The sequence below is a fragment of the Felis catus genome, chromosome F2, assembly GCF_018350175.1.
Source record: "Felis catus isolate Fca126 chromosome F2, F.catus_Fca126_mat1.0, whole genome shotgun sequence".
NCBI classification, from domain to species: Eukaryota; Metazoa; Chordata; class Mammalia; order Carnivora; family Felidae; genus Felis; species Felis catus.
The window spans coordinates 82,786,871-82,810,410 of NC_058385.1; the positions used below are offsets into that span (position 1 = coordinate 82,786,871).

General features: G+C 63.1%; 4 protein-coding genes and 2 long non-coding RNA genes across 13 annotated transcripts; 3 read left to right on the forward strand and 3 right to left on the reverse strand.

The window, feature by feature from the left end:
* The first annotated feature begins 276 nt into the window (after positions 1 to 276).
* MAF1 (MAF1 homolog, negative regulator of RNA polymerase III) lies at positions 277 to 3,247 on the forward strand. 2 transcript variants are annotated; one of them, XM_004000169.6, is made up of 8 exons: positions 277 to 415; positions 1,227 to 1,352; positions 1,446 to 1,574; positions 1,652 to 1,817; positions 1,957 to 2,078; positions 2,161 to 2,280; positions 2,434 to 2,583; positions 2,709 to 3,247. In XM_004000169.6, exons 2-8 carry the CDS (start codon positions 1,270 to 1,272, stop codon positions 2,728 to 2,730), a joined length of 792 nt encoding a protein of 263 aa, XP_004000218.1. In that variant the 5' UTR covers positions 277 to 415; positions 1,227 to 1,269; the 3' UTR covers positions 2,731 to 3,247. The 2 variants fall into 2 exon arrangements, with proteins under 2 accessions (XP_004000218.1, XP_044905456.1); XM_045049521.1 differs by lacking the exon at positions 277 to 415 and adding an exon at positions 599 to 780.
* On the reverse strand, positions 3,007 to 4,780 carry LOC123383001. Its single transcript, XR_006592153.1, has 2 exons — positions 4,583 to 4,780; positions 3,007 to 4,491 (listed from the first exon to the last, which is right to left on the reverse strand). It is a non-coding gene; the product is annotated as an uncharacterized LOC123383001 (long non-coding RNA).
* On the forward strand, positions 3,365 to 12,578 carry WDR97 (WD repeat domain 97). 5 transcript variants are annotated; one of them, XM_023248704.2, is made up of 24 exons: positions 3,365 to 3,500; positions 3,702 to 3,829; positions 4,008 to 4,636; positions 4,776 to 4,897; positions 5,061 to 5,760; positions 5,831 to 5,973; positions 6,062 to 6,298; positions 6,374 to 6,464; positions 6,650 to 6,782; positions 6,879 to 7,000; positions 7,272 to 7,332; positions 7,524 to 7,673; positions 7,776 to 8,033; positions 8,116 to 8,241; positions 8,339 to 8,422; positions 9,723 to 9,851; positions 9,948 to 10,142; positions 10,222 to 10,413; positions 10,501 to 10,698; positions 10,800 to 10,921; positions 11,001 to 11,163; positions 11,498 to 12,042; positions 12,128 to 12,189; positions 12,266 to 12,578. In XM_023248704.2, the coding sequence occupies exons 1-24, from the start codon at positions 3,371 to 3,373 to the stop codon at positions 12,466 to 12,468; spliced, it is 4,923 nt and encodes a 1,640-aa protein (XP_023104472.1). In that variant the 5' UTR covers positions 3,365 to 3,370; the 3' UTR covers positions 12,469 to 12,578. The 5 variants fall into 5 exon arrangements, with proteins under 5 accessions (XP_023104472.1, XP_044905451.1, XP_023104471.1 ...); XM_045049516.1 differs by having other exon boundaries at positions 10,501 to 10,620; XM_023248703.2 differs by having other exon boundaries at positions 10,222 to 10,698.
* Positions 9,358 to 13,888, reverse strand: LOC123383002. Its single transcript, XR_006592154.1, has 3 exons — positions 13,137 to 13,888; positions 10,773 to 12,544; positions 9,358 to 10,615 (listed from the first exon to the last, which is right to left on the reverse strand). It is a non-coding gene; the product is annotated as an uncharacterized LOC123383002 (long non-coding RNA).
* A 774-nt stretch (positions 13,889 to 14,662) lies between these two features.
* On the forward strand, positions 14,663 to 17,643 carry HGH1 (HGH1 homolog). Its single transcript, XM_023248402.2, has 6 exons — positions 14,663 to 15,288; positions 15,361 to 15,461; positions 15,563 to 15,661; positions 15,873 to 15,964; positions 16,057 to 16,179; positions 16,263 to 17,643. Exons 1-6 carry the CDS (start codon positions 14,663 to 14,665, stop codon positions 16,437 to 16,439), a joined length of 1,218 nt encoding a protein of 405 aa, XP_023104170.1. The 3' UTR covers positions 16,440 to 17,643.
* LOC101094985 (testis-specific serine/threonine-protein kinase 5-like) lies at positions 16,840 to 22,312 on the reverse strand. 3 transcript variants are annotated; one of them, XM_006943456.4, is made up of 7 exons: positions 20,140 to 22,312; positions 19,709 to 19,858; positions 19,308 to 19,510; positions 19,154 to 19,209; positions 18,770 to 18,899; positions 18,566 to 18,681; positions 16,840 to 18,124 (listed from the first exon to the last, which is right to left on the reverse strand). In XM_006943456.4, the coding sequence occupies exons 1-7, from the start codon at positions 20,296 to 20,298 to the stop codon at positions 17,733 to 17,735; spliced, it is 1,206 nt and encodes a 401-aa protein (XP_006943518.1). In that variant the 5' UTR covers positions 20,299 to 22,312; the 3' UTR covers positions 16,840 to 17,732. The 3 variants fall into 3 exon arrangements, with proteins under 3 accessions (XP_006943518.1, XP_044905455.1, XP_044905454.1); XM_045049520.1 differs by lacking the exons at positions 18,770 to 18,899; positions 19,154 to 19,209 and having other exon boundaries at positions 16,840 to 17,909; positions 17,990 to 18,124; XM_045049519.1 differs by lacking the exons at positions 18,770 to 18,899; positions 19,154 to 19,209.
* Positions 22,313 to 23,540: the final 1,228 nt, after the last annotated feature.

Below are 23,540 nucleotides of genomic sequence, written 5' to 3' on the forward strand. Positions count from 1 at the left end.
ATGGCTAGCCGAGCTCTCGATCCCGGCGGCTGGACCAGGCCATTCAGGGGCGGGGGGCCGGGCCTTGCGGACGCTTGTTGTTGTCCGGCCCGGGGAGGCAGAGGTTGCTCGCTCGGTCCTTTGCTCTCTCGGGCCTTCTGTGGCGGTCGGCGGGCAGGTCGGTCGCGATAGTCGGTCGCCTTCCAGGGGCGAGGCTATGTCGCGGTGGCAGCCCGGCAGGGCCGGCAGGGCCGGGAGTAACGGGACGTCGTCGCGGAGCTTCTTCCCCCGGATACAGTGCGGCCCGAACGGAGGCCGCGGCGCCGCCCTCCGGTCCTGAGGAGCCCGAGCTGCCCGGAGCCCACACCGCCTCCTTACCCGCGCCGAAGTCAACCGGCCAGACCCGGCCCGGCCACACTGAGCGCTGCGCAAGCAGGTAGGTGTCCGCTCTGTGACCGGCGCCGTGTCGGGGCCTTCAGAACTCCAGCCCCCAGCGGTCTTCGCGCCGGCGAGCGTGCGCGCGTGCGCGAGTCCCTGGGCGCACTGCCTCCTGGGATTTGTAGTTCTCCGCGACTAGGCTGGGGTTTCCCTTAGCCCGGCGGAGAGGCGGGTGCGGCCAGGCTGACGCTGGAGCGCTAGCGGCCGGCCGACCGGCCCTTCGGGGGTCTTGGTGCCTGCCTCTGTTCCTTGGCGTCACTAATTTACGAAGAAATTAGGCGCGGGGAAGAACGGAGGAAGCCTATGGCTCTCCTCTTTACCTGGATAGAGAGCCTGTAGAACAGGGAAGAGCGCTGCGCCCAGGTGACCGCAGGGCCCCAGCCCCAGCCCCAGGTGTCCTGGATCCTAACCCGGTGCGGGTTATTAGCCTAGCTGAGGAGCTTGGCCGGAGGGGTACTGCAGGAGTCCCGCACTTTTGGGGGCTCACAGTGACCCTCACCCCTAACGGTGGAGGAGGCTCTTCTGTCGCGGTGGGCAGTGTCCAGGGAGATAAACCAGAGGCCCCAGCATGAGCAAGATCTTTGGTGCGCCCCAGGTATGGGGACGGGGAGAGGGTTGGCCGAGCCAGAGCCTCAGCTCACCACTCTCAGGTAACAGGATCTAATCCGCCTCTCCTATCAGCGCGGAGGGCTTAGGAGTAAGCCACAGGAGGGACCCGGCTTGTTTACAGCGGCTCCACTTACCCGGTTGGGAGGCCAGAGGCTGAGCCCTAGGGGCCAGATACTCATGGACCGGTCTCCCACCCTCAGGCAGCACTAGCCCCTCTGAGCGCAGGACCCCCTCCCCAAGGACATGAAGCTGTTGGAGAACTCGAGCTTCGAAGCCATCAACTCGCAGCTGACAGTGGAGACTGGAGACGCCCACATCATTGGCAGGTGAGGTGGGGGGTTGTGTAGGCTGGTGTCTCAGAGACCCTTGAGTTGAACCTGATGGGTGGCATGCTCCGTGGTCCCACGTGCCCCTTGCAGGATCGAGAGCTACTCGTGTAAGATGGCGGGAGACGACAAGCACATGTTTAAGCAGTTCTGCCAGGAGGGCCAGCCCCACGTGCTGGAGGCGCTGTCTCCACCCCAGACGTCGGGCCTCAGCCCCAGCAGGTAAGCTGCCGCAGAGCGCGCCTGCTGTGGGCTGTGGGGTTCAGGGCAGTGCTGGGCTGATGCTTCTCTCTCTGCAGACTGAGCAAGAGCCAAGGTGGTGAGGATGAGGGCCCGCTGAGCGACAAGTGCAGCCGCAAGACGCTCTTCTACCTGATTGCCACGCTCAACGAGTCCTTCCGGCCTGACTATGACTTCAGCACAGCCCGAAGCCATGAGTTCAGCAGGGAACCCAGCCTCAGCTGGGTGAGGGTCAGGTGGGGGGAGGGACCCGCAGCCCCACAGCTGTCTCGACTGTCCTTCCGACTTATAGTGGCCCCTGGGTTCTGCCCAGTTCATGCCTCCCGTTCTGCGTCCTAGCCAGTCCCAACCGTGACCATCCTAGGTGGTGAACGCAGTCAACTGCAGCCTGTTTTCGGCCGTACGGGAGGACTTCAAGGCCCTGAAGCCGCAGCTCTGGAACGCAGTAGATGAGGAGATCTGCCTGTCCGAGTGTGACATCTACAGGTAGGCCGGCATTCCTGCAGGAGGGCCGTGGGTGTATGTGGCACTTGGGCCTTCATGCCACTTCTTGCCCCACGCTCTGCAGTTACAACCCGGATTTGGACTCCGACCCCTTTGGGGAGGATGGCAGCCTCTGGTCCTTCAACTACTTCTTCTACAACAAGCGGCTGAAGCGGGTCGTGTTCTTCAGCTGCCGGTCCATCAGGTGGGCGCCTGGCCGCCTCCTTTCCCTTAGCCCCTGCTTTCTCACATGCCACTCCCCCAGCTGTACCCACCCCGCTCCTGACTTTGTCCTCCCTGGGGTCAGCAACGGGTCAGGGACAGGCAGTCCTAAGACCCGTTCCCACACCTCCCCCAGCGGATCCACGTATACTCCCTCGGAGGCCGGCAACGAGCTAGACATGGAGCTGGGCGAGGAGGAGGAGGAAGAGGAGGAGGAGGAAGAAGAGAGCGGAAGTGGAGGCAGTGAGGGCGGACCCGAGGAGACCAGCGCCATGGAGGAGGACAGGTGTGTGACGGTGGCTGTGACCTGGCTCTCTCTAGCCAGGGGTCGATAGCACAGAGTGGGTGCCTCTCTGCCTGACCTCCTGGGAGTTGGCTCTGGAAGCTCACTGTGTGCCGTCTTCTGCCCAGGGTCCCGGTGATCTGTATGTGAGGACGAGGAGCAGAGGCCCCAGCTTCGTTCAGCTTCAGCCAGTGCCTGGAACCCTCACTTGAGGGTGCCCCAAGGCCTCCCCAGCTGGTGGTCGTCCCGGGGCTTGCCAAGGCTGCAGCGCCGCCCAAGGCCACGCCCACCTAGCCCTTTGGCTCCCGCCTGCAGACGTCTGCTCACCCCCACGGGCTCCAGCTGCCCATGTTGTGGTCAGGCTGGACAGCACAGGGCCTGGTGGGAAAAGCCACTGCCCTGCCCCGACGAACTGACACAGGCAGGGACAGCTGGACTACAGAGTTTATTTTTGTATTTCGTGCCGGATCAGGCCTGGGCCTGCACACTCCAGCCCAAAGGGCCCGAGACCCAGTAAGCAGGCCCCTGTGGTCACCACGCCGGGCTTGGCCAGCCCCTGACGCCCACCTGTACCACCCTCCCCCCGTACCCTGCCCGTTGGGCAGCGTGCACTGAGTGTCACTTTGCTGCAGCTGGTTTGTTTCCAATAAAAAATTTCTGTGATTTAGTGGGGACCTGGGCTCCGTGCTGCGTGTGGGGCGGGGTCTGCGTCAAGGGCGGGGCTACCGCCTCCGGTATCCTAGCAACGGTCCTTGGGGCTGTTGAGCCGCCCGGACCTGCAGAGGCCAAAATGGAGACCGGAGTGTCAGATGTCAGCAACCCCTTTTCAGTAGAAGGTGACAGCCTGATCCTGGATCTCGACTTGTATGATGCCGACAGCTATGACGTCCCGGATCCAGGGCTGCTCAAGGAGAAGAATGGTGAGGTGGCCTGGCCTCGGCGCCCCAGATCCCCACGTGACAGGCCTCACTCAGGCACCGGTTCTGTCTGCCGCGACACAACACTCCGTGGGGAGTCCCCTAACCTGGCGAGGCACTCGGGAGGGCCCCTGGCGGCCTCCAGCCTCCAGAGTTTGGGGCCCAAGACCACACACCGACAGTGTTTCCACTGCTGACCCGCAGAGTCGTTTTCGGAGCCAGTCCCAGGGCTTTTTACCAGCAGCTTGCGGTGGCAGAACATGACCCCGCGCGCCCGTGCCCGCCAGCTATGGCTACTCCTGCGTACAGGCCTCCGTGACTTCGTGGAAAAGGTGGGGCTTGCCTGTGGCACCTGCCTCGAGGCCTCTTTTCTGGCCCGTTTCTTCCCCTCGCTGTCCCTAGGACGCCCCCAGCCCGGATCCACTTGGCTCCCCTAGGCAGGGGCACTACCTCTCCTCCAGCACCCCCCCTCCCCTAGCTGAATGCAGGCCTGCTCGCCCCTGCCCGCAGGAAAAGAGAGCCGAGCTGTGCGTGGGCCGCTTGACACACGGGCTGGAGCCGCTGCGCCACCTGACGGTGGCAGCTGGGCTGCGCTCGGTGGCGCAGGACCCAGCGGGCAGACGCTTCGTGGTGCTGGATGGTGCGGGCCGCCTGCACCTGCACAGAGAAGACGGCTGGGCTTACGAGAAGCTGTGTGCCCCAGCAGTGCTCACGGGGCTGGTGGCGGTGCCAGGCCCTCTGGGTGCTGTGGGCCGCTTCGTGGGCTGGGGCCCCGAGGGGCTGGCCATACTAAGGCCTGACCTCAGCCTGCTGTGGCTGAGCAAGCCAGGGGTGGGCAGGGTGCCGGGCCACCAGCCCGTCTGCTGTCTGCCGGTGCCCAGCCTGGGGCTGTTGCTGGTGGCAGAGGAAGGCGGCAGCCTGGTGCTTTGGAAGTTCCGTTCAGGAGGCCGCTGCCTGGTGCCGTGTGGGTCACCTCTGCAGCTGCCACCAAGCCCTGCAGGTGCAGTCACCCGTTTGGTTCTCGGGCCCTTGCCCTCCCACCAAGCCCCATGCTGCTTCGCGGCCTGTGGTTCGGCTGTGCTCACCTTTGCTCTGGACAGCTGGGCTCTCATAGACGTGCGCCGGGACCTGCATAAAACGTGAGGGGTGCCTAGGGACGAGGAGCAAGGTGGGGTGAGAGAGGACGGGTGAATCCAGGAGGGAAACAAGTCAGGGAGTGGCGCCGGGGCTCACACACCAGGGGGTGCTGAGTCTGCGGAGGCCTCTCTTCCCCTTCAGCACCATCTCGGACCTGGCCTACTGCAAGGAGGTAGAGGCCATGGTGACGGCTTCTCGCGACAGCACAGTGAAGGTGTGGGAGGCCGACTGGCAGGTCCGGATGGTGTTCGTGGGCCACACAGGTGCGCCATACCACTTAGGCTCTTGAGGCCCGTTCCCTCTCCACCCTGTGTGAGAGCTCCGGCGGTCGGGAGTCTCCGTCAGCCCTTCCCCGAGCTTCTCTGCGCCGGCTGCATCCCGGGCCGCCCGCTCCCCTTCCCTGATCCCCTGGTGCCCCTCCCACAGGCCCAGTGACAGCTGTGGCCGTGCTGCCGAACACCGCCCTAGTCCTGTCAGCCTCGCAGGATGGGACGCTGCGCACGTGGGACCTGCAGGCGTCAGCACAGGTGGGCGAGGTGGCGCTGGGCAGCCGGGGCCGAGGGGTGCCATCTGGGCACGTGAACCGCCTGCTGGCGCCCGCTGGCCCCGGCTGGCCAGTGCTCTCTTTGAGCGCGAGCAGCGTGGAGCTGTGGCTCCTTCGCGAGCTCTACTCGCCGTTGGCGCAGCTGTCAGCGCCGGTGCTCCACCTGCAGACCGCGCCCGCGCTGCCCGCGCCCGCGCCCCCGCCGCTGCCTACGCGCCTTGTGTGCGCATGCGCCGATGGCTCGGTCTACCTCGTGTCGGTCGCCACCGGGCGCACGGTGAGCGCGCTGCTGCTCGAACCGGAGGACGGCGCAGCCTCGCTGCTTTATTGCCTACCGCGCGAAGCACTGTGGCTGCTGACACGCGCCGGACACCTGGTGTGTGCCAACGCTGCACGATGCCCCATGCGCGTGCTAAACCGGGTGTGCCCGCCCCCGGCCCCTGCGCCCAGGCCCTGCTGCCTGCACCTATACAGCCACCTCACGGACCCCAGCAGCGCATTCGCCAGCTGGCAGATCGTACGCCGGCATGGGGGCGAGCTGTGCCTCAGTGACCTGGCCCGACCCCGGAAGGACAAAAACCGGTGGGTGCCGGAGCCGCCCACGTGGGGCAAGGTGATGGTGCCCGCGCCGACTGGCTGATGTCATGCGTAGGTACCTGCCCGTGGTGGGGCACACGGATGGCACCCTATCGGTCCTTGAGTGGCGCTGGTCGAAGCCCGTCTTCCAAACCGAGGCACACAGCCCGGGCCCCGTCACCGCCATTGCATCTACCTGGAACTGCATTGTGTCCTCTGGTCAGCATCTCTCCTCCCCCCAGGGGGCTGGCCTGGGAACCCCTTCCCTCCCCAGACAAAGGCGCAGTCCTGCCTCCCACCTGAGCAGGCGGAGACTTGACCGTGAAGATGTGGCGTGTCTTCCCCTATGCTGAGGAGAGCCTCTGCCTGCTGCGAACCTTCTCTTGCTGCCACCCGGCAACGGTGCTCTGCGCTCTGGGGAAGCGGGTGACTGTGGGCTTTGAGGACCCAGACAGCGCCACCTACGGCCTGGTGCAGTTTGGCCTGGGCAACAGCCTCCGCTACGATCACCGGCCCCAGGATGACCCCACGGACCACATCACTGGTGAGGGGCAGGCCAAAAATAAAGCCCAGGCCATCCTCTGGTCCTGGTCCCTCACGCTGAGCCCTGGTCCCTCAGGCCTGTGTTGCTGTCCCACCCTCAAGCTGTATGCCTGTTCCAGCCTGGACTGCACCATCCGCATCTGGACAGCCGAGAATCGCCTGCTGAGGTGGGTTAGGGCTGGGAAGTGGGGGGGAGGGGGTTGGGAGCCTGTCGGCAGCCAGCAGGGCTCCCCTACCTCTGCCCCCAGCAGAGCCCAGAGGCTGGACAGGGGAAAGGGGGCTTGCCCCTGCTAGTGTCTCAGTTTCCTCCTCTGGAGCAGGGCTGGATTCTCGCCCTGGCCACTCCCTCCAGGCTCCTGCGGCTGAATAGCGCCCCTCAGGCCCTGACCTTCTGCAGCGACAGTGGGGACCTGGTGCTGGCTCTGGGCTCCCGACTCTGCCTGGTGTCCCATAGGCTCTACCTGCCCACATCTTACTTGGTTAAGGTATGCAGTGGGCACAGGATTCCTGGGCAGAGTGAGGCTGCTGTGGGCAGACAGGCCCCCTCAGGCCAGAGCTGTAGGTTTCTTTCTCCTGTTCAGAAGCTATGCCGGAAGGTCCCTGATGTGGTGGATGACCCTCCCCTGCCACTGACCACCCAGGAGTCGCTGACCTCAGCCCAGCTGCAGAGGCTCGCCAGCCTACGTGGGGTGGCCAGTCTTAGGTCTGCTGGCCCAGCTGAACTGTTCTAGAGGCCCCTGCCTAGCTCCCCCGAGTCAGGGCCTAGCTGCGTGCACCCAGCACGGGGACCCAGAGCTCCCAGGCCACTTAGACCACCCCAACCTGTCCCAGCCCTGGCATCCCCACTCCTGGCTGTTGGGCTGTGTTCTGACAGAGGCCTGGCCATGCCCACCCCCAGGTGCTGGTCCCAGCCTCTACCCAGTCCCCCTGGTGATGACAGCTAGTGTCCCACCTGTGCCCATCCCTGTCTGCAGCACGGACTTGTCTTTCATCCATCACCAGACGGCCACACCTCAGCAGCCAGTGTTGGAGGAGGTGGGGTGGGTCCCAACCCCCAACCCCCAACCCCCAACCCCCTCACCGTCCCAAAGCCCCAGCCCTGCAACCTTCCCTGGGCTCAGGCCACTCTCCTTCAGCCCCTGGGGCAGGCGTGGGATCCCGTGGCTGTCTGGAAAGCAGATGGCAAGACTGAAGGAGGAATGGGCTGACCCCTAACCCCCACCCAGGACCTAGAAGCCCTAGTCTCCCGGGATGAAGACCTTCAGATGCTGAGGCTGGGGCTGGTGGTCCCGGCAGCCCAGCCCCCACCCTCCTGGCAACAGCGGCAGGAGGCCTTTGACAACTATCTGCATCTCATCTATGGCCCTGGCTTGCTGGTGGGTATAGAGCCTCCCCAGCCTCAGCCCAGACTCCAGCCCCTCCCTTCACCCCGGGGCCTCACCCCTCACCCCTGCCTATCCCTTTTGCACCCCTTCCAGGGCATGCATTCTGGAAGAGAGTCCCAGCAATGGAGTACTGTGACCCTCACACTGGAGAGAGAGACCTGCGACGTGTGTGCCTCGCCCACAGCTGCCCTCAGTCTCAGGCAGGCTGAGGTCTGCACCGAAGCCCTAAGGGGGCCGGCAGCCCGCCCCTTGCAGGACCTGGGGACCGGGGGCCAGCGCTTCGCCCCCCCTCCCCGAGTCCCCTTGCCCACCCCCCACCCCCACCGGGGGGTGCACAGCAGGGCCTCCCAGGTAAGGCCTCCCGCCCCTCCCACCTCGACCCTGCCCCCATGACCCTGCCCCCCACCCTGCGACTCCTCCTCCCTCACCTCAGCTGCTGGCCCGCTCCTCTCTGAGCGGCAGCCTGGGCCTCAGTCTGGACCTGCAGCTGCAGTTGGAGCGGCTCCGAGGGGAGAAGCCTGTGGTCCCGGGCCTACCATCCCCCCACATACAGCACAGGGTGAGGCGCCCAGGCGGGTGGGTGCTGCCCACCCAGGAGCAGAGCTGCAGGGGCACTGGGGGCCCACGCTTGGCTCTGAGCCCCTCTGCTGTCCCAGATCCCCCTCCTGATGAAGAGGCGGCCCGAGGAGCTCCTCTCCAACCTCCGAGGCTTCTTTCCTGCCACCATTCAGCCCTATGAGGTAAGGGTCCCTTGCTCTCTCTGGTGGCAGCCTTCTCACGCACCCCATCGTCCCTCTGCTGCAGACCTCCTGGTCTAATCTGACCTACGAGCCGCCTGTCGCCCTCCCCCCACCTCCTGGCCAGCCCAGCCGTGGTGCTATCGTCTGTGGGCCCTGACTCCTTGCTTTCTGGGGGCCAGCGGCCAGAGGGCCAGAGACTCCCAGCGAAGACACTAGGCACAGCCAAGGCCTCTGCCAGCTCATTGTGCCGGCACACCTCCTCCCCAGTGAAAGTGCTGGGTGAGCAGATGCCATACGGACTGTCTGGAAGACCAGAGTCCTCTCCCTTTAAAGGAGCAGAGGCCACAGGAGCTGGCCCCTTGCACTCTGCCAGCTTCCCAACGTCTCCATCCCAGACTCCCTGCACACGCTGGCACTGTCATCTGCCCGGGGCGGGGGGGTGGGGGGGTGTCGCCGATCCTTCCTGCAGCCGTGCCATCTACCCAAACCCTCAGCCCACCTCTCCAGGCTCCTAGCACCAATTCTTATGGACATCCCGGTTCCAGGGCTGGGGGCCAAGTCCCGTGGAGAGGGTGTGGGGGTGTCAGGGCTCCCCAGAGGCTGCCCAGATTTCCTCCTCAGTCGTCACAGCTGATGCCTCCCTTGACTGTCCTTCCACCTGGTTTCTAAAGGTTCTCTTTGCCTGTCTGAGCATTTTGGGTGTTGACTGAGAAAACAGGGAGTCACGATCCGGGTAGCACAGATTTGGTAGCAACCCAGATTGAGTCCTGTTGACAAGCAAAAGCCAGGGGTCTTCACTCGCAAATTGCAGAGGCATTAGGGAACTCACACAGGTTGCTTTCTAAAAGTTGTGGTTAGAAGATGTAATCACATTGTACACGTCACTGCTTTTCTGGGCACTTTAGTCTGGTTACCGGAAACCAGTTTTCACAGAGTGTCCTTTTTTCGCAAGATTTTATTTTCAAGCCCAGTGTGAGGCTTGAACTCACAACCCTAAGATCAAGAGTTGCACGTTCTACCCACCCAGCAGCTAGAGTGTCCACTTGCGCCCGAGAGCTCAGGGCCGCAGTCCACTGTTGAGCCTCTGCCCAGCTCCATGCAGTTCCTCTTTCAAAAGGAGGATGAAGTTTTAGTTCCCGGTCTGTACGGTCCGGGGGTGTTACACAGGTGCACGTGGACGGGGGCACGAGCCCGGTTCAGCTCCCGGAGACCCGGCCGCGGAGCTGGACTGGCCACTGAGCGGGGTGGGAGGGCGGGTGGAGTTCGGGTTCTCAGCCCACCCCGCCGTGTCCACCTGCAGCCCTCGCGCAGGCCCGTCCACTTCCCCGGCAGCGTGCCCAACTCCGTGGTGCTGCAGCAGATGTGGCCGCACAGGGAGGTCAGCGGCCTCGGAGCCCCCGCCCCGCTCACCAGCCACGGCAGACACCAGGCAAGGGAGGACCGGGGGGCTCGCTCCTGGGCTCTGTGGAAGGGGGCCCGAGTTCCCGCGGCATGCCAGCGGCCACCCGTGCTCTCCCCTCTGCAGCCAGGTGGGAGCCAGGACATGTGGCTGCCACGACGGCGCGGGAGGCAGTGGCACACCAAGTGGCAGCAGAAGCTGATCCGGTGGTTGGGGGAAGAGGAGGCGGAGGAGGAGGAGGACGACGACGAGCTGTATCTGGACTGGGCCTCCGACTCCCTGAGCCCACGCGGGCACCTCTCCGAGTTGGAGGAGGCCAAGGTAGGCACCCACTAGGCCCCGGGGCTGCCAAGGTCAGGAGCGGAGAGGGGGGCCTGCAGCTGCTGCCGCTGCCCCGCAGAGCCCCGAGGATTGGACCCCGGAGCCCTTGCACTCTCGTGACGCCTCCGCCGGGACCCAGGCCTCGAGCGGCCCCTCGTACCCCTTCAGGCGCTCGCTCTGGGAAGAGCGCTACGGCCATCTGCCCAGGTTTCTGCAGTTTTTCGTCTGCCAGAACTGGTTCAAAAAGCTGTTCCCCATCTTCAACCTGAAGGTTCGGGGGTCTCGGGCACCTGGGAAGCACAGGCTGGCGGGGAGGTGGACAGTGCAGGGAACAGGGCCTCGGCGCTGGGTATCACAGGTGTATCCCGAAGTGGGCACGGTGGAGGGCCTGGCCTCGCTGCTCATGGACCTGCTGGACGAGGCCTCCTGGGCAGACCGCGTGCACATCCTGGGAGCGCTGCTGCGGCTGCTGCCTGACGTGAGCAGAGACCTCTGTAACCGGCTGCGGGGCATCCTGGAGCGCTTGCTCAACCTGGACCAGCCCCCCAGCCTCGTGGTGCGCCCCTGGCCCCGCCCCCAGCCCCGCCCCCAGCCCCGCCCCCCGGCCCGCCCCGGGCCTCCAGCACCTACCCGGCTGCTTCGCCCCTCTGCGCTCAGGACCAGACGCAGAAGCAGTTCGTGATGCTGGCGTTGCAGCTCCTTCTGGTCTGCTCCCTGGAGTCCCACGAGGTGGTGCTGGAGCTCATGTCCTACTTCCTCTACTCGCCAGCCTCCTGCCGGTGAGTTTTGCTCCCTACTCATCCTCACCACCAGCTGAGGAAGGCTTCTGGATAAGCTAGCTGCTCACCACTGTCCCAGGCCCTGGCTCAAGAAGCTGCTCGAAGGGCTAGGCCTTCAGGATCCGCAGGGCTTCCTGTTCAAGGAGATGACGACCTGGGTCCAGGGCCCGGACGCCAACTGCAAGGCTGCACTGCGCCAACGCTGCTGCCAGAAGCTGGAGGAAATGATGGAGCGGCTACAGGTCCCGGTGGATGGGGGGGGGGGGGGGGGCGGGCAGGCCACTTGCCAGTGGAGCCTCTTGTCTTTTCCCTAGGCTTTTCCCAAGTCGGGGTGGGGGGGATCCAGGTACGGCTGGCTGGCTCTTCGGCTTGCTCTGTGCCTGTGCTCATTGGTCCTCTCCTGTTGTCCCCCAAACCCCCATCTCTGGGGATCTTCCTGCTCCTCCCCAGGAAGCAGTCTGCAGCCAGGTCTGGAGCTTGGGGCCAGGGGCAGCACCACTCAGGCCTCCCTGCTGGGGGAGGGAGAGCCTCTGCCTTGGGCTTGGCGGCATCTCCAACTGGCTGTTTCCCCCACAGATGGAATCCTTGCAGCCTTCTGTAGTAGCCGAGTTGTCAGAGGTGCTGCCCAAGGTCTCCAGGACCTCGGCACTTTACCCTCCTCCCAAGGAGGCCCCGTCTCAGATTTCCGTGCTTTCTGGGTCACCTTTTCATGTCTCAGTGACACCCTCAGCCCATTCCTGGGCCCCCTCACTGGTGGTCTCACCTGGGGAGCTGGACGTGGCCACCCTTGAGTCCCAGGCCCAGCAAATGCTTCCACCAATGTGCTTCTGGCGGACCAGACGCACGCTGTCAGAGACACTGCGACACTTCTGCCCCTCGTCCGAGGTCCATTTGCACCCCTCAGTACCCACTGCGCTGCCGGATAAGCCACTGCCACTGGAGCAGACGGACTGGTCACAGTCGCAGATGCTGGACCTGGGGCCGATCGATGCGCTCAACTTCTTCTGTGAGCAGCAGCGGGCCCGGCAGCAGAGTCCCCTGCAGCAGGAGCCCGAGAGCCCATGCCTGAGCTTGCGCCCACCTGTGCCCAACACAGTGCTACCACAGCCCTGGGATCGCTGGTGAGGGGGCCACCAGGCCGGGACAGGGCCTGTGTGGGGCAGCTGAGGGGCTGACGGGGCCAAACCCACTTCCTTACCCCTCCAGGCACTATCCTATCCTCCGGCTTCAGGAGGCCAAGGTCCAGAGGTCTCCGATGAGACTAAGAGGTGAGTAGGGACAGGGGGAGAACCAGACCTTGACTTCCACCTCAGCCTGAGACCTCACTGTCCTGCTGGCCCACAGGCCGGATGCCGTCCCGGCTCCGGGTGGGCAGTGCCCTCCATGGCTCCATCCGCATGCTGAAACTGCCCCTGCCGAGGGTGGACATTCGTCCCTTCCCCCCGGCCTGGCCCAGGCCTGCTCGTCCGCTGCCCCCACTGCTCCTGCAGCCTGCTTTACAGCGCTACTTTCTGCCAGATGACACGAACCCTGACAGCTACAGTTGACCAGGCTGGTGGCCCCAGTCTCTTCTTCCCTCCAGCCTGGAGTCAGGAAGCCACTTTGCAGCCAACTGTTCTCCCCCTAGAAATAAAGTCCAGAGGTCGTGGCCAGAAAACTGGGTGCCACCTTCATCTTTGGGGGCTGCAAGGGTGCACGGGGTGGGGGGGTCCTGCTTGTGTCTTGTGAATCTCCCAGTGGCCAGCTGCATGTGCAAGGCAGGAGCCAGGGCCACGCTGGAGTCTGGCATGGTCAGCACTTGGGGGGGGGGGGCGGGGGCTGTCTGCCTGGAAAGGGGCCTATCCCATGCGGGCATGTCCCTGCTCAGGCACTCAGCCAGCGTTTGTCAGTAAATTACTGAGGTCAAGATGGGAGTGGGAACTTGTGGGCCAGCAAGTGGCCAGGCATGGAGGGAGTGGGAGGGTCTAGGTGGCCACAGGGGTGTGTGTGTGTGTGTGTGTGTGTGTGTGTGTGTGTGTGTGTGTGTGTGTTTAAGTGTAAGGGAGGGGAGCCTGCAGTTGTTTGCCGGAGGTGAGACCAGAATCTGTTGGTGCCTTGGTTACCCTTGGGTTGGAAGGGAGAGGAATTGATGGAGTCCCATGTGCTTTATTCAAGAAGCAATAGAGGGACAGCAACCCTTTGGACCCTTCTACCTGAAAATTGTCAGGAGACATACCTTGTATGTGAAGTCTCAGAGGGCTCAGAGGGCCTTGGCTTCCTTCTGAGCTGTCGAAAGCTCCCAGGACACTGGTCAGACAACTCGTAGGGCCCAGGTGTGCACTGGCTGTGGGGTGTGCCTTTGCGAAGGGTCAGTGTAGCTTTTACATCCTTCTTTTGGGCCGTCAAGCAGCAGTTTGTTTCCTGTGAATGTTTTCAGCCTCCGACTTTAGAAGTTTCTTCTCTATGGCTTTCTGGTTAGAATTTGTCCGCAACCCGCCCGCCCCAGGCCCTGAACTGTGCAGGGGCTCTTGTTCTGGGGCTGCCAAGAGGGTGGCCCTTTCCTCGCAGAGTAGGGCAAGAAGCCCCAGGACCTTTGTATAAAAAAATCCATGCCAGCTAAGACAAGGACCAGGAGGCCTAGGGCGGTCTGCTGCTACAGGTGTTTCATGCTTTAAGTTACAAAGCCATTAAATTCTTTTTAAAATACCAACATGAGAGAGGCACCTGGCTGGCTCAGTTGGTAGAGTGTGTGACTCTTGAACTCAGGAGTTCAAGCCCCACATTGGGCATAGAGCTTGAGAAAATAAGTAAAAATAGATATATTTGTAAAAATACCAACATGAGAGGGTCGTCTAGGTGGCTCAGTCACTTAAGCCTCTGACTCTTGGTTTGGGCTCAGGTCACGATTTCAGTCAGGAGATCAGTGCAAAGTAGCACAGAGCCTGTTTGGGACTCTCTCTCCCCCTCTCCCCCTCCCCCACTCCCCCACTCCCGTGCCTTCCCACGAACTCTTTTTTTAATGCTTATTTTTGAGAGAGAGAGAGAGAAGGAGATACCGAATTTGAAGCAGGCTCCAGGCTTTTCTATATCAGCACAGAGCCTGACCTGGGGCTCCAAACCCACAAACCACATGATCATGGCCTGAGCCGCAGTCCGACGATTAACCGACTGAGCCAGCCAGGCGCTCCTCAAAATAAACATTTAAAAAATGAAAATATATCATGACCAGGTGGAGGTTACGTCAGGAAATACAGGCTGGTCTAACATTAGAAAGTCAACCAGGGGCGCCTTCCTGGCTCAGTCTAAGGAACATGCGACTCTTGGTGCCGGGGTGTGAGTTCGAGCCCCACACTGGGGGTAGAAATTACTTAAAAAAAAAAAAAAAGTCAAAGTAGTGGACCATGTGACTCTTCCAGTGAGGATAGAGCTCTACCCCACCCACGATGGAAGAGGGGCCATGTAATCCGTCAGCTACCACTGGCTGGTTGGTCCCCCTAGGACCGGGGTCACACCACATGCGACGATTCCTTGCGGGCGCCTCCAGGGCCACCCTCGGCCGCGGCGTGGGGCTGGGGGCGGAGCACGCAGTCCACAACGCGCAGGCCCTCGGTGTGGCTCCGCCTCCGGGCGCCGGCCCCGCCTCCGCACGCCGACCCAGCCCCGCGCGCGGAGCGGGCAGCCTCCCGACTGGTGGCTGCGGCTTCCGTTCCTCTGACGGGCCGGGTCTCAGCCCGGGTGGCGGCTGGGGTGATCCGCGCGGGCATGGAGGAGGCCAGGACTGGCGCGGGCGCGTTGGCTAGTGGGCTAGCTTCCGCAGGGTCGCCGATGCCGGAGGCCGGCCTGGAGGCGGAGGTGGCGAAGCTGCTGCCCTTCCTGGCGCCCGGGGCGCGGGCGGACCTGCAGGCGGAGGCGGCGCGGCACGTGCTGGAGCTGACCGGCTCCGGGCCCGGTCGGACGCTGCTGGCCGGCCAGGCGGCTCTGCTGCGGGCGCTGGTCGAGCTGGCCGCGGCCCCGGCCCCGGCCCCGGCGCGCGACGCCGCTCGCGCCCTCGTCAACCTCGCTGCCGAGCCCGGCCTGCACGAGCCGTTGCTGCAGGCCGAGCCCGAGCTGCCTGCCCGCCTGCTGGGCCGCGCGTTGGATCCACAGTGGCCCTGGGCCGAGGAGGCGGCCGCCGTGCTGGCCAACCTCAGCCGAGAGCCCGCGCCGTGTGCCGCGCTGATGGCAGCGCTGGAGGTCGCGGAGCCGGGGGAGTCAGGCCTGGGGCGGCTGGTGCGCGCGCTGTGCACGCCTGGCTACAACGCCCGCGCGCCCCTGCATTACCTGGGGCCAATGCTCTCCAACCTCAGCCAGCGTCCCGCGGCGCGCGCCTTCCTGCTGGACCCCGACAGGTGAAGCCCGGGGCTCCCGCGGGGAGGGGGTGGAGGTGAACAGGGATGGCACTGAGCGATCCCTTCCTTCAGGTGCGTGGTCCAGCGGCTGCTGCCCCTTACCCAATTCCCAGACTCCTCCGTGCGCAGGGGCGGGGTGGTGGGGACTCTCCGAAACTGCTGCTTCGAGCATCGTGAGTAGGGGTGGGGGTGTGGCGTTTGGGGGGATGAGACGGAGAGATGGCTTTGGGGCCCCGCTAGACTGACCCCCGTTCCTGTTCCCCCTCCCCCCCAGGACACCACGAGTGGTTGCTTGGGCCCGAGGTGGACATTCTCCCTTTCTTGCTGCTGCCCCTGGCTGGCCCCGAGGACTTCTCCGAGGAGGAGATGGAGCGTGAGTGGCTTGGGCGGAGCCTCAGGGTTCGCTGGGCAGAAGGGGACGCCAGTGGGGGGGGGGGGCGGGGGGAGGGGGAGAAGATGCCCAGGGCTTGACCTGGCTGAAACCTTCCAGCCAGGGAGTTGCTGAGCACGAATGGGGCTTACCCAGGTTGGGTCCGGCCTGATGCCTGGTGCTGGCACCCAGTGGCTCGCACACACACCCCTAGGGCTGCCTGTTGACCTGCAGTACCTGCCGCCAGACAAGCAGAGGGAGCCTGATGCCGACATCCGAAAGATGCTCATTGAAGCCATCATGCTGGTGAGCAGAGGCCCTGCTGTATTCATGCCGGCTCCTAACATGCCACACACGCGCGGCACCCTCATATCTGGATAACCTTTGCCCTCTCTCAGCTGACAGCCACAGCACCTGGTCGGCAGCAGGTGAGGAACCAGGGAGCCTACCTGATCCTGCGTGAGCTACACAGCTGGGAGCCGGAGCCCGACGTGCGGGTGGCCTGCGAGAAACTCATTCAGGTGGGTGCGGGGTTGGTGGGGAAGGGGGCGGGATGTCCGGGGTGCGCCAGCCCCAGCTGCTCACCGGCCTCCCCTGCTGGCAGGTGCTCATTGGGGATGAGCCAGAGCAGGGCATGGAAAACCTCCTGGAGGTGCAGGTGCCTGAAGACGTGGAGCAGCAGCTGCGGCGGCTGGACCGCCAGGAGCAGGAACAGCACACCCGGGAGCGGTCAGAGGAGCTGGCTCCGGAGCCACGAGCTGGAGGGGCTACACCCACCTGAGCTCCGGGCCTTCCCGCAGCCAGCTGTGGGCCTCTGGGTCTCCTTGCTCAGAGGTTGTTCCCTGCCGAGAGGTCTCTAGGGTGAATGTCCAGTACGCCTGGGAGGGCGAGGGGACCTCTTTGTGCCCCGTGACTTCCAGCAACTCCGGTTGCTTGGAGCAGCGCTGGTCAGTCAGAGCTAGCCGTGCTCCAGGACTCTCAGGTGCCTCCAGGAAGATGGCTCACGGGCGGGACGGATAAACAGTGCAAGCCTGAGCAGCCCCGAGGGCACTGTGGGGGTCTGTGCATCGGTGGGCGTCCAGGTATAAGCAGTGCCCTTTGCTGCCAGGCCCACCCCAAGTCCTCTATTCTGGGGTCCTCAACGTGCCCTGCCTGAGACCCAGCCTCAAAGGACTGACCTCGTGAGACTTTCAGCATCAGTCTGTCCCGGGATCTCCTAGGGCTGTGACCCCCTGGTCTGTCCTTGGAGCGCTTGCTGGGCGCTGTGTTCCCATCATTCTCTCCACCTTCCTGCTTGACCTGTGCCCCAGGACGGCCCTCAGCCCCTTGCTGTCTTCTCTGGCCCGCCCTGCTGTGACGTACTTGCTGTCCGCTCTGATCGGGCCCTGTCCTTGGAAGGCTCTCTTGAGCGTCCGAGCCCTTTGCCTGACACACTCAGAGTGTCTCTGTGATGTGCCTGCATCCTCGCTCCTAAGCAGACCTCTCCCCTTCCCGCCCTTTGTCACCTTGGAGCCTCCTATGGGCCCAAGAACCTTGTCCTTCCCCAGCTCCTTGTGTGGTCCCTCAGTTCTAAAACTGCCACACCAGGCCTGGCAGGGGGTCAGTGTGGCCCTCCCCCTGCCGCGCTCCTTTCCCAGGGCCATCTTTGGCACAGGATTCCAGAGTCCTGGCCTTCCCAGGCCCCTTGCACTCTGGCACTGGAGTGCGGCTGCCGCGAGAGCTCCCAGCACCCCCCACTCCGCGTGTCCTCAGTCCTGGCACTGCCTGCAAAGCTGGGGGTCCACTCCGGTTCCTCCCGTTGAGGCCGGTCGCTTCGCGGGTACGAGGTATCTCTTTCCTCTCTGGTACTCTCTGTAGTTTTCCTCTCCTCCCAACTAAAAACGTGGCGCGGAGGTGTGTTCTCCCGGGATGGTTCCCCGTGGCTGGTTGCCCTTCCTGCACAGAGACATCCACATCCCCTCCGCAAAATAAACGCTTTATCTGGCCTCGCCTCTGCCCACCCATGCCAGGTAGTGCCCAGGCGTGGTCCTGATGGCAGATGTGGAGCTCCGCGATAGGAGCTACCTGGAGGCGCCTACCCCCAGGCTGGCTGTCCTCGCGCTCCAGAGCCCCAGCTGGGCAGAGCCTGCACCTCTTGGGTCGGCCTCTGCGGCCCAGGCGGAGGCCCGGAAGCAGTGCCGGGGGCGCCGCCTCGGAGGCTCCGAGTCTCTGCCGGGCTCCGAGTGCTCAAGCTTAGCTGGCTTCTCCGCAACTGACAGCAGTGGGGGATCAGGAGGGGCGCCGAGGGGCCAGCCACCTGCCCACACCCCCTTCCCAGGGCCCCCACCCTACCTGGCGGCATCCTGAGCGTGGTGCCAGAGAGCGCGTGCGTGGCGGGCAGCATCCAGCAGTGCGCGGCCAGCTGCTGCAGGCCCAGGCGCGCACACGGGCGAAGCTGCAGCAGGCCCCGGATCAGGTCCCGGCACTCTGTGGGTGAGGGCTCACAGCTGTGGCCTCCCACTGCCCACTCTCTTCCCCCCCAGCTGCGTCCATCACCATCAACCACGCTGGCAGCGTAGAGGAGTCAGCCCATTCGGACCCCCCAAATGCCCGGAGGGAGTCAGTGCTTCACCATCGTGAGATCAGGGCACGGAGAGGGAGGGCAGCGTGCCCTGGGCTGGTGCAGAGCTCGGTGGGGCCGCTGCCTTTCCAGGCAAGGAGTCTGAATCGGGGCGTCCCCTAGCCCAGCTTCCCTGTCCCCTGGTTGCTGTGGTCCATTTACCAGCCTGGGTTGGGGGTGGGGTGCCAGGTCAGTCTCCCATGCCACTCCCTCCACGCAGCATGACCCTTCTCTGGACCCAGGTCTCTCTTGCCTACTTTCCAGGCCCGTGCTGGGGCTCGGGAGGGACACAGGGTGTCCTCATTCACCTGGGGACATGCCCAGCCTGAAGATGGGGCCATGGTGCATCAGGTGCAGCATGCGGTGGGTCTGGTGCTCCTTGAAGGGCAGCTTCCCGGTCACCATGGCATAAAGGATGATGCCCCTGGGGGCACAGGCTCCTCAGGGCGTGCCCCCTCCCCTGCCCTCCCGCGGGTCCTGCCTACGATGGGGTGCCTGCGGGCGCCACTCACAGGCTCCACAGGTCAGCCTGCTCCCCATTGTACTTGCTCATGAGGATCTCCGGGGCTGTATAGGCCACGGAGCCACAGAAGGTGCTCGGCAGCGAGCTCTTGAGGCCCCAATGGCTGGCGAAGCCAAAGTCTTTGCAGTGGGGAAGGGGTGGGGTGGGGTGGGGGTTGGGCACAGGGCAGGCAGTCCCCCAGGTGAGGAGCAGGAGGGCGAGAGAGCGAGGGCTCGGGCGGGATGACTGGGGGGCAGACGTGGCGTGTGTAGGTTTCTGCAAGTGCAGCTGTGGGCAGGGGTGGGGCTGGGCCTCCTGGGAGGGTGGAGGGTCCAGCTGGGTCACGAGTCAGGATAATCTAGGGAAGAGGGTAGGGGCTGGGCCAAAGGCTCACAGGTCAGCTTTAGGAGGCCTCGGTCATCTAGGAGGGTATTCTCGCACTTTAGATCCCTGCATGGGGAAGGGGAAGAGGTGCTGGTCCTGGGCTCAGATGGGTGGCCTCTTGATGCGGGTGTGGGAGCAGGCTGCGAGGGCGGCAGCGCCCTCACCGATGCACAATGCCGGAGCTGCGGCAGTGGGCCACGGCACTGACGAGCTGCCAGAACAGTCTGCGGGCCTCCTCCTCATCCAGCCCCGGGCTGCAGCGGCGTTCCGACACCCAGTTGATGTGTTCCAACAGGTCGCCGCGGGCTGCCAGCTCCAGCACCAAGTAGGAGCGCTGGCTGTTCTGGTAGGTCTCGTACAGCTGCACCTGCCGGGCCCCCACCCACCTGCTGTCACCCAAGGAGGGGCTGTCCGGTGCATTGGATCAGGGTCTCGGGATGGGGCTGAGCCCCAAGCAGAGGGGTCCTGGGTGGAAGAGGGGTTGGGCCTGGGCAGCTGGAATGGTGACGGCTGGCAGCGGGGGATGGGCAGGACGGGCACAGGCTGGGTCGGGGCCTCTGCCTACCACATTCAGGTGCTTATAGGTAGCATTGAGTGATGATATTTCACGAGGCAGGAACTTTTGGGAAAACTCCACAGGGGCCTCGGCAGTGGAGATGATCTTGATAGCCACCCGCAGGGGTGGGGGGTGGCCGTTGTGTGTAGACCACAGCCCCTGGAGGGGGACACGGACAGGCCCCATGTCCTTTGTGCACATTGCCAAGCTTGGCTGGGGTGAGGTTGGGAAGCAGCACCCTCGGGGGGCAGTGTTGGCCTTCCCCTTCTTTCCTGGCACTGATGTGCTCAAGGGGTTCTGGAACTGGGAGTAGCCAGCTTGCAGGAGCCTTGGCCTCCAGAGAGGATGCCAGATCAGCAGGAAGGTGCCTCAGCGGGGTTAGGACAGGGCCCACTGGGGCTGGGCTAGAGGGCGGTGGCCGAGCCTGCTGCCCACCTCACCATGGCATGGTGCTTGCCCCGCGGGTCGGAGGCCAGCTTGGCGTGCTGCATGCGCTCACATGTGGCACAGGCCAGGTAGACTTTGGAGAAGGCCCCAGAGCCAATCTTCCTGGAAGAGAGCAGGTAGCCATTGTCCCTGCATTCACGCACCTGCTCCATGAAGTTTCGCTGGCCCAGCTTTCGCCTGGCACTGCCCTTCACGGAGGGCAGGGTGCCATGGAAGGGGGCAGGGCGGTCCAACTCACTGCAGGGAGTTGGGGTCAGGGAGCAGGGCTGAGGCCTGACTTGTGTCAGATGGGCTAGGGCGACAGGGCTGGAGGAGGCTGATGGGACCGGGGCAGAGGCCAGGCAGTGACCAGGGCTGAGAGCTCAGGGTGGGAGGCTAACACAGCCGTGGACTGGTGTGGGGCAGGGCAGACTCTGGGAAAGCAGGGGCAGATTCTAGAATGGAGGGTTCTAGAGCTGCCCCTGCATTGTGCCCTCAAAGAGGGGTGTCCTTCTCTCCCCCAGGACCTGCCTTCCCTGAGAACGTCTTGCTGGAACCAACCTTGTCCCCTGTAGGGCCCACTCTTTGTGGGGTGAGAATCCTCGAGGCACGGTGAGGCCTCGATGGGCCATCTGAAATGTGACTGGCCACAGGGACCTTTAAAGAAGCTTGTGGGGAGCATGTGGGGAGGGTAGCCACAGGAAGGCAAGCAGGGTCTCTAAGGACATCAAGAAAGAAAAGGAAGCACAACACACACTAGCAACTGTTTCAGCGAAGCCCCCTCATGCTTTGAGAGGGTACCAAGGTGGCAGCCAGGCGGGCTGCCAGAGAGGCTGAGCCAGAAGGGCATTGGGTGGGAGCCCTCTGGCTTTCTTCTGCTGTGGCCTAGAAGCTTCTCTCACCCAGGCCAAGGTCTACTGCAAGAGGCCTTGCCCCAGAGCTCTCTGGAGACTTGGACACATCCCCAAGGCAAGCAACAGTCCCTGGTCTGAGCCCCCACCTCAAACCCTCCAGCTCTAGGACACAGTAGCCAACGTGGTCGGCCCTTCTTCCCCTGGCCTCCAGAGTCTTCTCTGGGCACCGTTGCCCTGGGCAGTAGCAGCTAATGTTCCTGAGCACCTGCCTTATGCCAGGCACTGCCCTAAGGAGTCACAGGAGCTGTGGCTGCCACCTCCCTCAGCCCTGCTTACTGTTCACAGGCCGTGCCCAACATGCCCCATCCCATGGTAGGCGTTCACATCCGGGGGCTCAAACCGGATCACCACCAAGTGATTCCTGTTTTACGGGTGACAGTTTGGGCAGTGGAGGTTCAAACGTGCAGCCTTTCTGCTCTGAGCTAGAGGGCACAGTGCTATGGGCTGCTGTCCTGGAGACAGCAGGAGAGCCTGGGTCTTGGTGGAGGGCTTGGTGAATCTGTGGACTTGACTTGTGCCCCACCGGGATCCACAGCGGTCACAGTGTGCCTGTTGCAGTGAAGGCCTGGGGACGCCCTGGTAGGACGGACCCATTTTCTTATCCCTGTTGGACCAGAGCCGCCTTAGAGTAGGCTTCTGCTTAATATTCCCTTGCCCACCCACCGCCCTTGTTTGGCAAGTTGCCTGCGACATGGAAAATGGGCAGACTAACAGGTTCCTTGCTGACGGAGGGGGTAGGAAAGAGAAATGGCTCCTGGTTTCAAGCAGAGGGGCTGTTATTCAGGCGTTAGGTGTTAGCAAAAGGGAAAACCGTGTGGCTCTGGCCAGGGGTGTCTGTGCCTCTGAGTTGCTTCCGTGGAGCCGGGGAACCATGCCCCTCTTAGCTTCCCAACTCCCATCAGTGCCAGAACACAACTGGAAGCCAGTGAGAATTGTGAGGAGACAGGCAGGACCCCGCTCTATCCACCCTCCCTTTGCAAAGTCTTTCTTGCCCTCCCCTCTCTGTACCCTCAGTCATTCATCAATTCTATGAAATTTATTGAGCACCCATCATGTGCCTGGCTTGGTGCTCAGCACTTGGGAGCAAGTCACAGACATGGGCGTTTCTCTCATAGAACTTCCAGTTGTAGAAAGGAGATTGGCATTAATGTAGGAAAGCTGGAGTGCCTGGGTGGCTCCTTCCGTTAAGCATCTGACTTCAGCTCAGGTCATGATCCACGGCTGGTAGGTTCGAGCCCTGCTTCAGGCTCTGTGCTGACAGCTCGGAGCCCGGAGCCTGCTTCGGATTCTGCGTCTCCCTCTCTCTCTGCCCATTCCCTGCTCGCACTCTGTCTCTCTCAAAAATAAACATTAAAAATATATGTAACGTGGGGCGCCTGGGTGGCTCAGTCGGTTAAGCGTCCGACTTCAGCTCAGGTCATGATCTCACAGTTACTGAGTTCGAGGCCTGTGTCGGTCTATGTGCTGACAGCTCAGAGCCTGGACCCTGCTCTGACCCAGCTCAGAGCCTGGACCCTGCTTTGGATTCTGTGTCTCCCTCTCCTCTCTCTGTCCCTCCCCCACTAGTGCTCTGTCTCTCTCTCTCTCAAAAATAAACATTAATTTTTTTTAAATATATATATGTAACGTAATAAAGTCAAATGACAGCTGTGATGTGTGCTGGGACAGCCTGTGCCCTTGGGGCGTGAAGTCTGGCTGAGGCTGGGGAGGGGGGCAGAGCCAGAGGGCCATGCTGGGCACTGGCCATGGGGTGCTGAGGCAGGGCTTGGTAAGGAAAGCGAGTCCTCCAGATGTGAGCTTCCAAAAGGCCTGCCTCCTGCACTGCCCTAGCAACTTCTAGATGCTGTGGTCAGCCGCTCCCCCTTTCACCCAGTGACGGGCTGGAGTGGTTAGTGCTCTTCCTGAGGAGCCAGCCCCCCTCTGCAGAGCACCTCACCTCACCATCAGCCTTCTGGATTCTGTCCCTGTCTTTTGGGTTCCATCCCTGCAACAGAGCAAACTGAATGCCTTCTCTCTTTGGACAAAGAATGTCCCTCCCTGCACTGTTCAGCAGCCACCCTGCCCCAGTGTGTGCAGCAGGGCCCCTACTTTGCACCCCACACCATCACCCACAGCTCTCTGCAGACACAACCTGCTGCAAGATGAAGACATTTGTTGGGCCCTGGATGTTGTGCTGTTGGCCACTTCCTTCTCAAGTCGTTCTTCTCACTTTCTGAGCTTCTGGAACGCCACTCTTTTTTTTTTTTGGTTAGACAAGTCTACATGATTTCAGCCTTTGAGGGTGTGCAGGTGCCAGTGTCCCTGCCTGGGGTGCAGCTCTCTCCCAGCTTCTTCCCTTCTGAGTCCGAACACACCTCCTTCCACCTGCCAGCTGCGCCGCCTCACAGTGCTTGGTGTGTCTTGTTTGCTTATCACCTATCTGCTCTTCTCTCCAGAGCCCCGGGTCCCCAATGCAGAGACCTGCTCATCTCGTTGGCCGACTAAACGTGCATCTATCTGTT

Coding starts and splice junctions, on each gene's coding strand:
- MAF1 (XM_004000169.6), top strand. CDS start 1,270: ATGAAGCTGTTGGAGAACTCGAGCTTCGAAGCCATCAACTCGCAGCTG. Junction 1,818..1,956: donor GGGAACCCAGCCTCAGCTGG/GTGAGGGTCAGG, acceptor TGACCATCCTAG/GTGGTGAACGCAGTCAACTG. Junction 2,281..2,433: donor TTCAGCTGCCGGTCCATCAG/GTGGGCGCCTGG, acceptor CACCTCCCCCAG/CGGATCCACGTATACTCCCT.
- LOC101094985 (XM_006943456.4), bottom strand. CDS start 20,298: ATGGAGCAGGTGCGTGAATGCAGGGACAATGGCTACCTGCTCTCTTCC. Junction 19,511..19,708: donor CCTATAAGCACCTGAATGTG/GTAGGCAGAGGC, acceptor GGGGCCCGGCAG/GTGCAGCTGTACGAGACCTA. Junction 18,125..18,565: donor CAGGCTGGGCATGTCCCCAG/GTGAATGAGGAC, acceptor CCTCACCCACAG/AGTGCCGGGACCTGATCCGG.
- WDR97 (XM_023248703.2), top strand. CDS start 3,371: ATGGAGACCGGAGTGTCAGATGTCAGCAACCCCTTTTCAGTAGAAGGT. Junction 6,465..6,649: donor GCCGAGAATCGCCTGCTGAG/GTGGGTTAGGGC, acceptor CACTCCCTCCAG/GCTCCTGCGGCTGAATAGCG. Junction 7,333..7,523: donor AGCAGCCAGTGTTGGAGGAG/GTGGGGTGGGTC, acceptor ACCCCCACCCAG/GACCTAGAAGCCCTAGTCTC.
- HGH1 (XM_023248402.2), top strand. CDS start 14,663: ATGGAGGAGGCCAGGACTGGCGCGGGCGCGTTGGCTAGTGGGCTAGCT. Junction 15,965..16,056: donor TCATTGAAGCCATCATGCTG/GTGAGCAGAGGC, acceptor GCCCTCTCTCAG/CTGACAGCCACAGCACCTGG. Junction 16,180..16,262: donor CCTGCGAGAAACTCATTCAG/GTGGGTGCGGGG, acceptor CCCTGCTGGCAG/GTGCTCATTGGGGATGAGCC.